This window comes from Phaethon lepturus, unplaced genomic scaffold, assembly GCF_000687285.1.
Source record: "Phaethon lepturus isolate BGI_N335 unplaced genomic scaffold, ASM68728v1 scaffold49685, whole genome shotgun sequence".
Lineage (NCBI taxonomy): Eukaryota > Metazoa > Chordata > Aves > Phaethontiformes > Phaethontidae > Phaethon > Phaethon lepturus.
The window spans coordinates 38,115-55,125 of record NW_010543609.1 but is presented as its reverse complement, the minus strand read 5'-3'; the positions used below and the strand labels follow the sequence as shown (position 1 = coordinate 55,125).

At 39.6% G+C, this 17,011-nt stretch overlaps 1 protein-coding gene across 1 annotated transcript in view; it reads left to right on the top strand.

Moving 5' to 3' along the window:
- Nucleotides 1–361: 361 nt before the first annotated feature.
- The window catches only part of VMP1 (vacuole membrane protein 1), a gene marked incomplete at its 5' end in the record, with an annotated part of 34,987 nt that continues 18,337 nt past the window's right edge, over nucleotides 362–17,011 (top strand). The window contains 2 exons of the mRNA XM_010288385.1: nucleotides 362–493; nucleotides 15,198–15,278. Coding sequence (XP_010286687.1) covers nucleotides 362–493; nucleotides 15,198–15,278 — 213 coding nt within the window. The remainder of the gene's footprint in view (nucleotides 494–15,197; nucleotides 15,279–17,011) is intronic.

Genomic DNA, 17,011 nt, shown 5'->3' with positions numbered 1-17,011 from the left:
GCCGGCTGCGGGGCTCTGCCGGAGCCGGGCACCGCGCCACTCTGCGGGGCCCCGGCGATGCGCAGAGCATGTCATTTTGACCTTGCGGCCCACAATTTGGGAGCCGCTGGCTTGCAGCATGATAGTCTGCACTGAGAGAAGCTGAATTTTGCTGAACAAGGAAAGGGGGGAAGTGGGGTTTTAAAGGAACAGCATTATGTTTGAAATAGGGAGAAATTTGACCTGCTGGATAAAAGCAAACTTCTCAAAGCAGCTGGTCTCATCAGTTCTAATAAACTGAAATGTCCACGGGACCGTGCATATCACATGTTTCCTATTGAAGAATAAACACGAAAATAAATCAGAATTATTCTTTTCCCAGGGTGCTGGCACAGCCATCGGAGAGCTGCCTCCATATTTTATGGCGAGGGCGGCCCGACTCTCTGGTGCTGAACCTGATGATGAAGAGTACCAGGAATTTGAGGAGATGCTGGAACATGCAGAGACTGCACAAGTAAGAACAGTGCAAAACAACAGAATTAATAAAACACAGAACAACTAGATGGAATAAATAACCATTCCAATGAAATGGGAATGGGCCAAAAAGCAGTTGGTGTGAGTTCACAAGGGACTTCCCAGGGATGGAAAAAGATCTTCCACTGGGTAGAGATACCTCTGGTGATGGGAGGGCAAGAATGCAGCTTGTTGAAGCACATACAATAGCGGAGCCAAAGTATTTGCTACAAATACTGCATTTATTTAGACTTCCAAGAACCGAACAATAAAGGTAGAGAGAAAGTAGGGAGAAAGTGGGCTAACAAAGCAGTGACAGAGGAGGTGCTGTTCCATAATCATGGTGGTTATAGCTGCGTTTAAAGCCTCCCTGGGCAAGGAGATGGTCTTCAGTGAGCTTATCCCCTTCAAATGACATTTGCCTGCCTTGCCACTAACAGCCTCAGGGGCCAGTGCATGACCCATTCATCAGCCTGAGGGAAGATATTTTTCCTTATGTAAAAATGCAACCAAACTGCTCTGAATCCTTTTTTGTTACTCTTGTCATTTATTTTCTTGATGGATTAAATACTGCTTGTGTTACAGCATAGTTTGCAACTGATGCTGTACATCAGTCAGATATTATTGTAGATAATTTTTCGTTCAGGTCAGGAGTTTGCATCCTGTTCACAGGCTATTGATAGTGTTTTAGAAGAAATTAAACATTTTTTTCTTCAAACTACTTGCCACTGAATTTCTCTTCTATATTTTTCCTTCTTATCCTGTTTTGTCTGCCACAAAGTGGAAATGGGTCATGAGACTGCTATTAAAAACCCAGCAGATTCTATTTACCATGCAGTGTTGTCTTTAAACTGTTCTGTCAGGGTATTTTCTTGATATAAATACATACTTCTACTTTTTTCTCCTTCTCTTCAAAAAATGGATGAAGCTTTTCCATGAAAGAAAGTGGTTTGTCTGGAAATACTGAGTGCAATCTAGTAATTCTAACAGTAAACCCTGTGTTTCCTGAGAGCCTCCCTCTACGAGAAAGTTCCAAAGGGTTTTTCTGCTATTGTAAATAGTAAATTATTCTGTTTCTTTAAAGATGCAGTCGGGGCGTGGGGAATCTGCTTTGTTCTTTACTCTATCATCAGCCTTTGCTCTGCAAAGTAATCCGTAACTGTATAAAAATCAAGTCGTGGTTAAAAAAACCCCAAACCACCACCACCAAAACCAGTCGAATACATGACTCGAGAGCTGAAATGCTATCTGTTTACTGAAACTGTCCCAGCAAATTATATGCGTGTACAGTTGTGGGAGCAGCCAGAGTTGGTTTCCAGAATGCACAGTACGATTCTTGGGAAGAAGATTTTTGCTAGAGAGCATTTTGTCAGGACAGGCCAAAATATAGCTAGCTGTATTGACTGCCCTTAGTAAATGAATGGCGTTGTGTAATTAATTAAGAAAAACGATGGTGTTATTTACCAGTACTTTTGATTTTGTTTTCTTGGCAATTGGATTTGGATTGAAGCATGTTGTTTTGTGGATGGATGGCCAGGAAAAAAAAAATTTTTTTAAACTCCACTTGTGGTTTGGTTTCTATAAAACTCTTTTAACATGAGGCTTTGACAATCCGATTAAATTGTATTGTGCTCATAAAACTGACAGTTCAGTTTTTTCCATTTGCTAAGATGACTTCCTTTTTGCTTTTGGCTTCAATCATGTTTTTGCTAGATGTCTGTGGGAGACAGGCCTGCCTCTTCCTATGATCTTGAGTAAATCCCAATCTTCAGCATAGCTTATCGCTATTTGTTCTGTAACTGCTATTCATGTGGTTATGATGTCTATTTTTAAATTGCTCAATAGCAATTTTTATTACCTACATCAGCTTCTCCCACTCTCCCAAACTGAAGCCTTATGCTTAAGAAAACACGGGGAATGTGACAAGTGTCTTATGCCGTGGAGACTACTACGAATGTTTGACGTCAAATGACAAGAGCCTTCTTTGAGTATAAAGGTCTCGCTTCATCCTGCCTTTTTGAAAGGCATGAAAAAGAGTGTGTTGGATTTTGAAGAATAGCTTCCCCCTCTACTTCTGCTGCGCTGCTATATGCCTACAAGGCAAAGCCAAATGGCTTGACGTTTCTGCCTGCCTGTGTTTTGTTTAGAAAGCTTGTCGCTGCTATTTCTCAAAAACAATGGTAATTTTGAGAAACAGATGAGGATCTTCTATGGTGAGAATAGACCGTGAATAATATAACTGCCAGCCTGAAGGATCTGTGGGGGAATGTGCTTGCTAGCTTGGCACTTTAAAATTAAACAACAGAAAAAGGAACCTGAAAGGATTAAACAGTGTAAAGGTTTAGTGCCCCGTTCAAAGTTACACAGAGTAAAATACTATTTACTTTAAGGAGTCTATTGATGGATTTTCTGTCATAAATCTCAGATCCAAGTGACCCGTCTCCTTGAGCTAGGTTTTGAGACAACTCACTAGCCTGCAGACAATGTGTAAGTCTGCCTTGAACTTTCCACTAGCATACTGCAGAAAAAGCCCCTCATTTTAAAGGAACACCCACTTCTCCTTTCTGTGTGTCCCTGCGTGCGCGCCCCTGAGTTACTCCCAGTTACATAAAGGGAGCGTCAGAGCTTCTCTTGCCTCGTGGCTGCTGCTGTTAAAATCGAGCGTCTTTGCCCTGGAGAAGGAGTGTGGTTTACAAGCAGGGCTCTTTTTCTCAGAGCTCCACACAATGCAGAGCCCAGCATGCTATAGGAACAGAGCACTCGGTCGGATTTGTTAATACTTCAGGCAGTATTTAAAAATTGCGGATGTTTGAAACGGTATCTCGGTTGCTGTTAACTCTCTTCCAGTTGAATTCCAGAGCAAAGGAGGTTTTTTATCAGCGCTCCCCTTTTAGCCATGGGGACTCTCTCCAGTGCAGCCGTTCCAACCAACCTCTCAATTAGGGGAAGTGAATCTACTGCTTAATGCTTGGGCAGCACATTGGTAATAATACAGTGCAAGCATAGTTTTGTACAGTTTCACGTCTACACACACATGTGCAGGGACTCTTTTTCGCCAGTTTAACAGTCACTGATTGTTTAGTATTCTCATCTTTTCTCTGTCATGCTGAAACACTTAAAGCTGACGGAGGTTTCTGGTGAAAATGAAGCTTTTAATGCCAGCTTCCCTCAAGGTACTTGATAATAATGAGTAATGCGTGGGCCCTTGCTGTATCATGGTACTCCTTGCTAAGAGGAGAAAGTACTAATATCTTTGCTGTATATCTAATCCTTAATGACTGTGAGTGTTTGGATTCATTAAGTGGCATATTTTTAAGAACTAATGATTTACACATCAGGCTTTGCTTCTGTGCAGCGTTGCTGCAGCCAAATTTCCATGTAAAAATATTTTCTAGTTGCCTATGTTACTATCAGCCACTGCTGTTTGTTTACTTTCCCAAGTGTGTCCTGCCTCTGAAAGAATACGAACTTGAAAAAGGGTTAACTCCATAGAAATGCCGAGATGCTGCAGGACTCGTTTGTAAATGATTGAGTGCCATCTGCACACTGAGTGTCAGTTGTTGCTGGGACCTGTTTTTGACTCCACTGAACCTTCACTGGTTGTGGTTTGTCTGGCCATCACATGACTTCTCTGAAAATTCCCCCTCCCCTCCATTTCCAGTAAACTGTTTGAACAGGAGTGACTCAGACTGAAACCAGCTTCCCTGTAACCACAGGGCTCGTTAAAGAATTTGTCAACGTGGACTCAAGAGGGTTTGTATTAAACTAAGCTGCAACTGCTTCGGTTTGCATTGCGTCAGGAGTTCCACCGAACAACTTCCTGCTCGGGGAGCCCGCTTCGAGTCTGCAAGGAGTTAAACTGCTGAACTTCTGCGATACTGACAGTTCGGCTCGTGTTAAACCCATCTTTCCAGCATTTCTGAAAGGTCCGGTGCCGTGAGCTGGATTGCTTTTCCCCTTCTTCATGTGGGGTTTTTCTTTGCAGAAGCAGAACAAAGTACGCTACCACACCCAGCCATGGTTACTTGGAGAACCCAGCACTGTGTTCTGACATGACACTGTGACTTAATTCAAATGGAATGATTAGGTTCAACTAATAAGCAAAATGTTACTTAATTAGCAGCGTAAAATAAGATGGCCAAATTAAAAATGGATCTCTCCCGTGATTAAGCTAACAGCTAGTATCTGATCAAAGTCCCTGCTTGAAAAGGATTCGCTGGCTACTGGTTTGTTCAATCAAAAGGTTTTAAGGGTGTTCGGTACAAGAAAAATGAAGTTAAAGCAGACCGCAAGCAGGTTTTTATAAAGCAGTTATCATAAAACTGGAAGTGGTAGAGTCGCATACAATAACTGGAAACCCTTGACTTTTTTTTTTTGCTTTCCCAGAAATAACTTGTTTAAACCCAACATCAAATTCCGTTCATAATTTCTCTTGCTCAGTCTTCCAGTCACTCCTTTCCTCATCAGCTTCCTCTCTTTATTAATTGTGCCGTACAAGAAAGAGATTGCTGCTGTTCGGTCTAGGCTGCCTGATGGGTGGCCACCAGGAGGCTTGTCTTCACGCACTGCGTTCCTGAAGTTTGATGCCTACGTTTGTGAATATGTGTAGGGGAGGTATCTTACCTCTTTTATCTTAGCCCATCATTAAATGGAGATTCAAAACTAATCAAACCTTCAAGCTTCACTTGAGAAACTTCCTATGAATGCTATAGCTTGAGAGTGAGATGGCAAACTTGATAGTAAACTAATAGGGAGGTGTGCTGATTTTTTTTCACAGACAGTATAATAAGCACTGAATATACTAAGTGTCAGCTTAGTTTTCAATTGTTCCTTAAAATTAGTGAGTTGAAATGAGTCAAAGAAAGCTTTAAATAAGGGAAAACTTGTCATAGAGAACTTCCTGAGAAAAGAGGTAGCAAAGAGTTAATACAGGCAGAGGGTAGACAATAGGAGCTATGAGTAACAAATGTGTAAGCCACCTCCTTGCTGGTTTTCTTTGGACACTGGCAAGAGAATAGGGCAGCCTTGTGCCTGCATTGTTCTATTCATTTGCACACCTGCTTACAGATAAGGAAAACCCAGCAGTGAGCATTACCTTACGTTTGCTAACGGTGATCTAGAGATGACTTTTTCACATTCTTCTTCTACGGCTCTTTGTGATAACGTCTGTTCCTTAAAACTTGTTTACTCAGCCTTCTGTTGTTTTAATGTTTAGTGTGTAATTACATAAATCAGAAATTATTGAGCCACTGCAGAAATCTCGATTACTTTGCAATATTTTCACTCAATATTAGGATATTAGCTCAGAGGAATTTTTTCAGTAACAAATCTCTCGCTTTACAACAGAAATGAACCTTTTCAGAAAGAAGGTCACCAAGTTCACTGGAAATCTTGCAAGCTGTATTTGCACTGTAGTTGTGGAGGAACAGTTAATTGAACTCTGCCATTGAATTTGCATGGTCTGTTCTGTGTGCATCGGGGATGCTTGACACAAGTTTCTAAGGGAACAATTTGGTCCTAAATACCTGATATTTCACTCCCCCGTATTCTGAGAAAGACCAATAAATGATCAAAAGTTTGGGTCAGATAAGCTTCTTCAAAAATATTTTTTCAGGGAGGGCCTTAAGTAACAGATAGAAATTAATTATGGTACCATAATCAAGAAAATGGCTACTTTTATCCCCTGCTCCAGACACTGTTTAAATATCTGTGTTGTACAAGAGTCTGGTATGCAGACCACTTCTCTGAGCTGTCTGGGAACCTCTGCTACTTCCCAGGGAGAACAAGCGAGAGGTATGCTTAGCATTGCACATCTGCTGGCTAGGCTGAGGAGGAAGACCCGTGTGTGCAAAAAGATTTGTCAGCTGTGCAAGAAATTGCTCACTTTTATTCTGCAAGTGGTTTTTCTGTGCATGGGTTTTTTCCCTTAGCTTAGTTCTCTGTGGAGGAACAGTGTATTTTTTTCAGCGCTGACGATTTTGGCTCTGCTTTGTCAGGGATTGAAAAGTAATCTGTTTGGTTATCAAAAACTGCTTCCTTTCTCGATGATGATGGCTAAAGCAAAGCAATAACTTGCTTCATTCCAGCAATCCTGAGCCCTCCCTCATAACGTCTGGGTCTTAAACCCAGCAGAAATACGACTCGATAATTCGCAATGTGTCATGGTTCAGCCAGGACATAATGGATAAAAAAAATTTGACGGCATCCTGGAATTGCTCGTCACACCAGTATAACTAGATCGGCAGACCTGTGGCCACAATAACTAATTGCAGTTGTAGCTTTGAGATAAATGAGCACTCACTGTGCAGCTGCAATGGTATTTTAGGCAGCCAGCACGTTGGTGGGGGCAATGCCAGCGTGTGCTTTCAACTGCAGAAGCAAAGGCTGCAGAGGTCAATGGCTGATGTGTGGGAACCAGAGTGATGGGATGTTCTTTTACTTCATTCTTCTCTCTGTCGGTGGCTGCTAGTATCTCGCTATGGAATCACAGAAAAATTCATTTTGAAAGGGACCTGAAGCAGTTTCTAGTCCAACTTTTTGCTCAGAGCAGTGTCATCTATGAGATCAGCTCAGGTTCCTCGGGGCATTGGCAAGTCTGGTCTTGAAGCCTTCCAAGACTGGAGACTGCATGACCTCTCTGGGTTATCTCTTCCCACGTTGGACTGTCCTAACGGCCTCGCTGCTTCCCTGACATGCCAAATTGACAACTGTCTTCCATGAAATAGATTGCAGGATCTGCTCATTGCCAGATCTCCTACACGATGTGAATAGAAAGTAGTTCTTTAGCAAGCAAAGAACTAATAAATTTTATTTCATGCTTTCGTGCACCACTATAAAATTGCTAACTGTCAGAAGGGACATGTTGCTTCATGCTACTGCACAGACCTGCATTGAGGAGTAGAGGTGGCAGGGGATGTGGTTAAAAGGGCTACTGCTGTATAGGACAGATCTGATAAGACTGAAAGGACATGCTCCTTCCTCTTCCTTCAGAGCGTTTCCTTTAATTGTGTCTTATTCTTTACAAAATTTCTATATTCTTACAGGGTGAAGCAAAAGAACTTTTTATGCAGACATCTGAGAGCTTCAGTTCTAAGTTGTGGAAAATGCTGGCATTCAGTTTGAGAGTGCCTGCTGACTTGCTGAACTCTGTAATACGTGTTCTTTTTGGTATATCACTTCCAAACTTGATTGTAACGGTCTAAAATCTTGAAACTAAAGCTCCTGAGATGGAGTTGACTATGAAGAAGCATTTGCTGGTTCTTTTCCCGAGGTCTATGGGAGAGGGACCCCGAGGTCTAAGTGAAAGAAATAAGAAGGTCTTACCATGGTACAGTTGCTTAATGAAATGAAGAAAATGTCTAGAAGTTCCTAACGCTAGTAGTCTGTTTAATCCAGAGCTGGTTGACTTCCTACTCATGTTAATGGGAGGTCTTTCTTACCACATGATGGAATCACTACTCAGAAGTTTCACTTCTTTTTCTCTTCTTTCACACCTTTACTCCACGACAGGTTAAAATTAAATGACCAGGGAAAGCAAAGCTTGCTGTTGGAATGAACACTCTGTTACACTCTGCTCCCATAGGACTTGCAAAGGATTCAACTCTGCACATGGCTTTATCTATGGCTTCTTACGTCTTTCTCTTCTAACAGCAGTTTTAAAATCTGATTATGAGGACGGTAGGTTTAACTGCATTTTCTGTGGAAAATTTTCGATTTTTCTGGCACAAAAAGTAATTGTAGTTACTCATATGTCTGAGTTTACAAAGTCCCAAAGACGAGCATCTTTCCCATTATCCTTGTGGATTACAGCATCACCCCTTAACGTGCAACCAACCTCAAGAATTTGAACTCAAACAGATGTGGAAATATATCTGTGCATTTCCCACAACGATCTGTATTCAGTATTCTTGTCCTAGGGAAGGCTAGTAGAAAGAATTCACCTGTATATTTGATTGACTTGGGATTTGTATGTAGTACCTACTGTATGCTCATCCTTGCCTACAAATATTCTGAATAATGGTTTCAAATCTTACCAGCTTTAAGTCCTTGAATCTCTGACATAGTCTGTTTAGTGAGGTTTTGTAGGTACTGCTCTCTTGTCCTTCCACAGTTACTTGGTAAAGCCTGTGAAGTCAAGGGCCCTGTTTCATTTCTGTTCATTCTTCTTCATATTGTACTTTCTAAAACTGTGTTTTCATTTTCAACATGGACGTATTTTTCTCTTGTAATTTTCCCATATGATTACCCTATTCCTTTTCCAGAATTTAGTGTCTCGGAAAACCCAGACCTCTTGTGAAGTGAAATTTATTTCCTGCCCAAGCTTAGGATTTGAGCCAGTCCTCTTAATCTGGAATGTCTGTCATATGCCTATCGTATGTAAACACCTTTCTTTTATCAAACTTCAGTGCTTGCTTAGATCTGCCACCTTCCCTTAGCTGCTTTCAGTAATCCTTGAAAGCCTTTTTTAACTTTGTCTTTTGACAGTCCAGTTTCCAAGACAGGGCTTTTTTTTTTGCCAGAGTTTCGAGTGATTAGTAAGTTTAAACCTTACCTCTCACTCCCTCTTCTCTCCAGACATCAAGATGGAAATATCCCCTTTTAGTTTGCCCCTTATTTGCATTAAGCTGGAAGTATTTTTGAGAAAGCTGCAACAGAGATCCAGGGCCACAGTCCTTTCCACACACGTTTAGATGTTGAGAGTCATTGCAGCTGACGGAGCGGGAGGTCGGTGCCGCCATGAACCGCTATCAAAATATTCCTGCTTGCAACTTACTGGAACCTTACTCATGAGATCCGTTACCTTTGATGTCTTGCAGGAGAGGTATGAAACGGTTTCTTTGGTCACTGAGTAATGAACTATTTGCAGTGATAGGCAGTGACTATCAACTGTATCTTGATCTGTGTTGTCCTCGTCTTAACTCCAGGTTGCCGTATTGATCATTAAACGTCATTGCTGACCTACTGCTTTCTTAGCACGGATGTATGTTGTAACCTCTCAGCCTGTAGGTAGCTCTCAGAGTCCTTTAAAACTGCTCTTCTGCAGTTAATGTGTTATTTCAATGAGTTAATAATTCTTCCCAGTCCTCTGAAATTCTCGAACTCATTGCCTAACCACAAATGGTCATTCTCCCATAAGTTGTGTTTGATTCTATTGTGTTGTAATGGAAAGCCAGAAGAAACAAAATATTGTGCAGCTCATTTTTAACATAACTCAGATTTTTACATAAAAAGGAGCACTGTCTTTTGTAGGCAGCTTTTTAAATGTTAAGGAATTTATAATTTTAATAATCTGAGACGGTAGCTTCATAAATCATCTTCAATATTTGGGAAAAAAATATTCTCCAGTTCAGGTTATTATTTGGATAATTAAACTTTGTTTCTAGTCAGTAAATATTACAACCATAATATAAATTTTGCTCAAATATTGAAGGATTGTCCACTTCCTCACATGCAAGTTACACATTCGCATCAGGGGAGTCTGCTGGCACTAGAACGAATACCTATCTCTACAGCAACTTCAGTGTTCTCTTGTTGGAGAGGACCCATTCCATCGAGGTGCTACACACGCACTTCAGATCTCTGTTTATGTCTTTGTATTTTTTAAATGTCCATCCACGATCACGTTTTTCATTAGAGTAACAAATCCTGCATAATCCCTCCCAAGCCTTCCAGAAATATATTTTGAACTTCTTAAAGCTTGGTCATGAATATCCTGCGTGAGCAGTTGCGTTAACAGTCGCATCGCTGACTTGCCCTCATCCTACATTAAGTCGCATTTAATTACTGGTAGAGAATACATGCGCTGCTTGAATTTAGTCTCATACATTCCTTCCCTTCTTTACTGGCCACCTTCTTTGTGCTGTATCTACCAATATACCAATATTACCCACACATTTTTAAAGTGCTTGATGTATTTACAGCAGAAAAAAATCGCGATAGAAGAAAGGTTTTTCTGGGTCTCGAATCATTCGAAGTCCGGATCGTATCTTTTGGAGACTGACAACTGTCATCACTGCTTCGAAGTTGGTTTGCGGTAGGAGTCGTAGCTTTCTTGATGCTCCTAAAAACTGATGGCAACTTCATGTTAGAAAACTGTTATGTTACATAATCGTTACAGGCCCATCTGTGCCGTCTTTCAAGAAAATACCTTCTGTCGAAGTCGTATGAGTTGTTCCTGTAAGGACTGTGGGATTCAGTCCCGTGCTGATTATTCAGAGCTCCTTGGTTACCATCAACTAGTTACTTGCTATGGATCCATCAACAAGCTCTGTTCTTAGAGATTAAGAGAAAAGAGGCTTCAAAATTTCAATGCGAACAAAACCAATAAATGTGAACAATAAATAATAAAATAATATACATAAACAATTATGTTTCCTGAAAATAAATCAATGTTACAGAAGGAAATGAGTAAAAATTGATTTTTTTTTTCTTGACCTTGTTAACTAAATCCAGTGAAATATTCTTCACTTAAATACAGAAGAGCTTGTGCAACTTACTTTCCAATGAAGTGAGAAAGAAGAAATAGAGTTTTAAATTATAAATGGAAACAAAATAAAACAGAGGGATGGGACAAGCCTTGTAGCTAAGACAAGCTCGTCCATTTGCTCTTTCAAGAAGGAGGGTTTTTTTATAGGGAGAAGTGGTCCCTGTTAAGTTATACTCAAAGCTGTACTGTAATGTACATTTAAAGGAGGAACATTGTGGTAAATCTTACTTAGCAGCAAAACATGTAATTTCTCTTTACTATCCCTTTAGGTTTGGAGGTTTGGGAGGGTTTTTTGCTTTTGCAACATGTAGCAATGAAATGCTGCTATCGAGAAAATGTGCCATTTTACTGAAGGCAAATATGAAGCAAACTCCCTCAAGCCGCCAGCTGAGACTTGTGAATCAGTATTTCAGCACTGACCTTTTTATGCCTCTTATTTCCATTCCAGTTCTTGAGATCTGATGATTAACCCAATGAAGTAATGTTTAATCATTTAACCTTCCTTTGCCTGTATTGTAGCAGTCACAGGAAATTATTTCCAAACCGAAAACCCAAATCCTATTTGAAAGGGACATAGTGAGCTAAAGTGTCCTGAAATGTTACAGAGAGTGAATCATATTAGCTGAGAGTCGAGTCCAGTCTAGATACTTTAATTTTGGGGGAAAATGTTTTGTCTGTAAGTAGCTGAACTTTTATGTCTTTTATTATTATTTTTTTAAGCAGTAAGTTGTGAGAGTTGTTTTGCTTTTATTTCAAATGCTTAAAACAAAGAGAGAAAAGATTGTTCCCTGCGTAGGCTTTATAACAGAACGATTATATTGTGAAATAGGTAAAAGTTGTGAAACTGATGATTGTATTCTCGGAGAAATGAAACTTTTAAGGTTTTTTATTATTGCAGATGTCGCAAAGATTTGACAAACGAAATTTAAGGAAGCAACCAAACAGAAGTATTTCTGAACTTGTTTTCATGAAAGTAAATGTTGAGGCTGCAAATACATAGTTTTGTTGCAACCCTGATGTATGTATTACCATGCAAATTACTTGTAGCTATAATTACATTAGATCGTAGAAAATAAGAGGGAAAAAGTCCTTAATTTATGTCTTTTGACTTATATAGAAAGTTTGAAAAAGGAAGACAAATTAGAAGTTCTTGACTGAAATTTTTAGAACTGTAGCTGTGCTTTCCATGGAGTACTTTGTAATAGACAATGGATGTAAAAAAACCTTAAAAGGAGAAACAATCTGAGTAACAACTTTAAAAAAACAAAGTTATGAATTAATAAGGTGAGAAAAATTGCCCCAACATTGGTTTGGGGTTGTTTTTTGGGTTTGGTTGTTTTGGTTTTTTTGGGGTTTTTTTGGTTTTTTTTTTGGAGAGAGACAAACTTGTTACACTTTTTTTCAACACTCTTTGCTTTTATAACAAAAATTGTATGGTTTTAGCTGGAGGGAAAAAATTAGTTTTAAGGCAGCCTTGAATTTTGTAGCAGTCTAGAAATGTGGGTGAGGGAAGCTGTTTATTTTTAAGAAATGTGATGAAAAATGGTGCGCTGTGGTCACACTACGTTAATACAGCCAATCTATATAGTTATAATAATATATTTTATTAAACCAGCTGTGCTGCAAGCATTAGTTTATAGGTCACTTGCTAGAGAGTTTATTTCCAATTCTCGCTTGTGAAAATTAATACAACAGTGTATTAGCAACACAGTCTAAGATAATGGATAAATATGTTAAAATTAGAATAGAAACAACTTCCATTGAAATGTATCATGGACCTATTTGAATTACTGGATTGTAGTGTTTTATTTTAAAGATACTGTACTATAAGATTTATGGAGCTGTGAAAAATATCTTTATTGGCTTAGAAAAGTGAAAATATTGTTCTAAGCCCGTGAGCATTGTGAAATGGTGAACAAAATAGGAACTGAAATGATCACGGTCCCATTCAGCTTTGTTGTGGAGTACAGGGGCAGACATCTGATGAAATCCCTACGTAAGGCACTACTCTTTCAGTTCACCTTCTCAAAGAACAAACTCTGGTGTTGCAAGGACAATGTTACTGTTACGCTCTAGCACGCTTTTTCGTTATACGTTAATTTGTAGAGAAATTCTGAAGACCTATTGCTACTTTTGCATTTGGGTAAGGAGTTTGAATGCCTGTTGTACAGTAGAATTCGGATACCTGCGTGCCGCGTTTTCGTTCCTTTCTGACAGCTGTGTGATCACACGCTGCAGAAGAGTCTTGCATCCTTTTCGGTTCACGTCGTAAATCCTCAGTGGGGCTGAATGTGGGTATTAGTGCTGACCTGTGTCAGTGCTCATATATTACCTTGTTTTGGTTTTGTTTACTGACTTGGAAATAACGACGAGGGAATTGTAGTTTCAGAAGGAACTGCCCTCGATGTTGCAAGATTTTTTGGACTTAGTTCGCTGGTAAATTATCGTGTTTTGTTTTTTTATAACGATTTGTTTCAAAATGCACTCCTTCAACTGAAAAGCAGGAAAAGTTTTACTTTACTTGCCGTGTAGACATGTTCTAGATCTTTCTGCAACACAGGTTGAAGTGTTTGGTATTGGCCTCGCTGGGAGTGGGTTTTAATCACTCATGCCTACTGTACATATCCTAGAAGTTGCACAGAAAAACATCAGGAACAAGTTTTCAACAAGGAGTGAATATTTTACCTATTCCATTTTGCAATGAGACATTCACAATCCCAACGTGTTGCTCCTGGTTAAAAGTCAGCAAATTCACCCCTTACAAACTGTTCTAAAAGGGTTTTTATATTCTCCTGTGGCTAAAAATGTTCCACTGTAAGATGTAGGAAATCTCATTTATTTGGCTTTTTTTTTTTAAGTTGAAGTATTTGTTTTAATTTGGGTTATTTTTTCAAATATGAAGTGTAATAAATAGAATTCTTCTGATTTCAGTAAGAAGTGAGGGTTTTTATCTGAGAATTTAACTATTTCTAAAGTACTGCAATGAAGAAAAGTTACTACTTGAAAAAGGGGTGTAAAAAGATAGTAAATGGCCTGATCACAGCTATTAGTGTCTTTAATCTGGCATAGAAGGTTTTGTCAGTTCTGTAGTTCAGAATTTAAATAATATGCAAGAACATTGTCAGTTAATTGTAATTTACTTACATTGGCAGAGAGTATGAAGGTTTCAACAGATTTGTAACAAAGTTAAAATTGCATAAATGTAATTCTTCTGGATTATTTTGTAGTTATCTTGAAGTATGGAATTTAGAATTTCATTAATTATTGGTTAAAGTAACTTCCTTGTGAAATTTATCTGATCGTTTTCTACAAAATTCAAATCAGTGAATATTATATTGCTACTGGAAAATCAGCTTTTTATTGCTTATATGTAGGTTTTTAAAACATTATAATTACTTTAAAAAGTTTGCTATTACCAAGGATACTCAGCTTGTTATAACTACTGTTGCCAAACCTGAATAGAAAATATCGACCCTGTTTTTAACTTTTGGGACAGTTTGGCTTCAAGAGAATTTGGCTTTCATGTAAATTCACTTCTCCCATTCAAATGAACTGCTTGTGAGAATCTTTATTTTTGCTTTTTAAAATGTTTACTGTTTATCTGGTAAATATTGAGACTCTTGAGTATGTTTGAAAGTTTTGATCACAAAATAAAAGTAGGCAACGTGTTCTTAGTGTGTTTTTGTAAAGAATAGCTCAAATGTTCTATGGTCTGCCACCTTTTTTGGTGGTCTGTTGTAGAGAGTACCTGGAACTAGCGATTTGGATTAGGATCCTGGGTTTGAGAGTAAAGATCTCAGGATATAATGGGTTTATTAGATTCTGGCTTTGTGTTTTGAGAAAGTAGCTTTTTAACATTGTGAATGGTATTGAAGGAATTAATTCCCTGTGCTTGTTTAAGAAATAAGGTACGAGCAGCGCCGACAATTCAAAGGTACAGGGAAATAAATACTAGAAAACCTGTTTCCATAGGAGTGTGAACTTAGGGCCACTTGCAGGGTTTTGAAAACCAAAACTCAATACATGTGGGTGGTCGGATTTTCACACTGAGCACTGTGAATTTCTCTCTCTTCCCTCTAAGCTCAGAGTCTTAAATTGGCCTTTTTCTTTTAAAAAATTCTCCTAAATGCTAATTAGGAAATCCCAAAGCATGGAGGATTCTGAAATCACATACATTTGGGGGTTTTGCCTCATTAACGCTCCGTTTCCTTCTTTGCAGGATTTTGCATCCCGGGCTAAACTGGCCGTCCAGAACCTGGTGCAGAAGGTTGGGTTCTTCGGCATTTTGGCCTGCGCTTCAGTAAGTTCGTTCCAGTAACAGAGGGGTTCGTAGGCACAAGTTGCGGATTGAATGTATCGCAATGAAACTAATGCTGTGAAATGTGACTTGGTTTTATTTGAGTCCATATGGGTCCTCGTGCCTCCTTCGGTATTTCTGCGTCCTCTGTGGTACTTGGAGAAATGGGATGGTTGTGGTACTGGCAAGTACAATAGCGTGGAGAAACTCCAGTTCTAGATTAGTACCAAACACAGTGAATTCTGCACAAAAGCACAGCTAACTGCTGTTATCCCTTCCTCGGCTTCACCGCTGGGCTGCTTGAGACTAGTTCTCCTTGGGAGAAAATGAGTTTGTAATAGATCTATTTCCTTTTTAATCCATCAGAAAAGAATGGTGCAGCAAGGGATCTCTTTTTTCAAAGGGTAAAGCAATTCATCGTATAGTTCAGCACGGTGTGGTGAAACCTGATAAAAACAGGTCTGTTCACTGAAGACTCAAAAGGCTTCTCACAGTAAGGAAGACAAGAGACTGAACTAAGCCGTTCTTAAAATTCGAGAGGTTTCTATGCTTCTGTTTCAGAGCAGGGGTGCTCCCTGCATTTAATGTTGAGGCCGTGTCTTCTCTAACGGAGACATATGCCCACTGCTGCGTTAGGGGTATGTGGCAAATCAGATCATGTGCCTGCTGACAGTTACCCTCTTGGGACTTTCCTAGCCCAGATTATTAGCTGGCAAGATACAGCAAGAGCTGTCTTATTACCTATAGGTTCTACTGGAACCATAGTATTATTTCTTTTGGTGTTTATGTCCTATAGCTTACAGTACTTGACGTCTTCAGGTCCAGAGATAGACACAAATTGAAGAGTGGAAAACTAGCTGTATAAATCCTGATGAGGATATCCATCCACAGTAGTCTTCCGAAATCTGCTCTGGAGCTACCTTTGGGGCACCAGGAGCCAGAGGGAGCAGAATGAGGAAGCCAGTTTCAGAGTCGTGGCTATACAAACTACAAACCACTTGTAGGGGTTTTTTTTCTTCTCCAAGCAAGAGTTGATATGAGCATCTCCACTGATGCTATTTTAGTGTTTTAAGGAGGATAATACTGTTCTTTTGGAGTAGAAAAATATTGAACCAGTTGAGGCCTAAATTTCTCTCTGGAAGCTTAATGAAAACTGGTAGGAATGGGGTGCCTTATTCTTCCATCCCTCACACAAAATGTGGGATGTGATGCACAGAAATGTGATTACAGTGGAAAAAGTGTAGGTCCCCTGTGATCCCATTCTTCTGGAATAAACAGAGCCATTAGCCAGCTGCTCAGCTAATGAGGTATTAATTCCACACTTATCTAGCATCTCTTTTAGTTTCCTAAATCGTAGAGATGACAATGCTAGCTATTTGCTCAAATGTACGTAACCTGTGTTAGCTGGAAGGAATTAATCTGATTAAAGGTGCTGGCATACGACTTCTGTTTACTAATCTTTTGAACTATATTAATGTTTAGAGTGGAGATGTAGGTTACAAGCTGTTCTTTAAATCTTTCCATCCAGTAAGCTCCCAGACTGCTCCTTCGCTGCCTCTGACTCATTGCTCTCTAGTCACCATCTCGTGAGACATCACTGCACAGGCTGTTCTCTCTGTCTTGTGTCATCAGAACGACGGCTTGTAGATGGCAGGGATGAGGTACTGCAGTGGCTAGACAAGGTGAAACGTGGATAAATGGAGACATGAGGAAGGAGTTGGTAAACATGAGAGGTG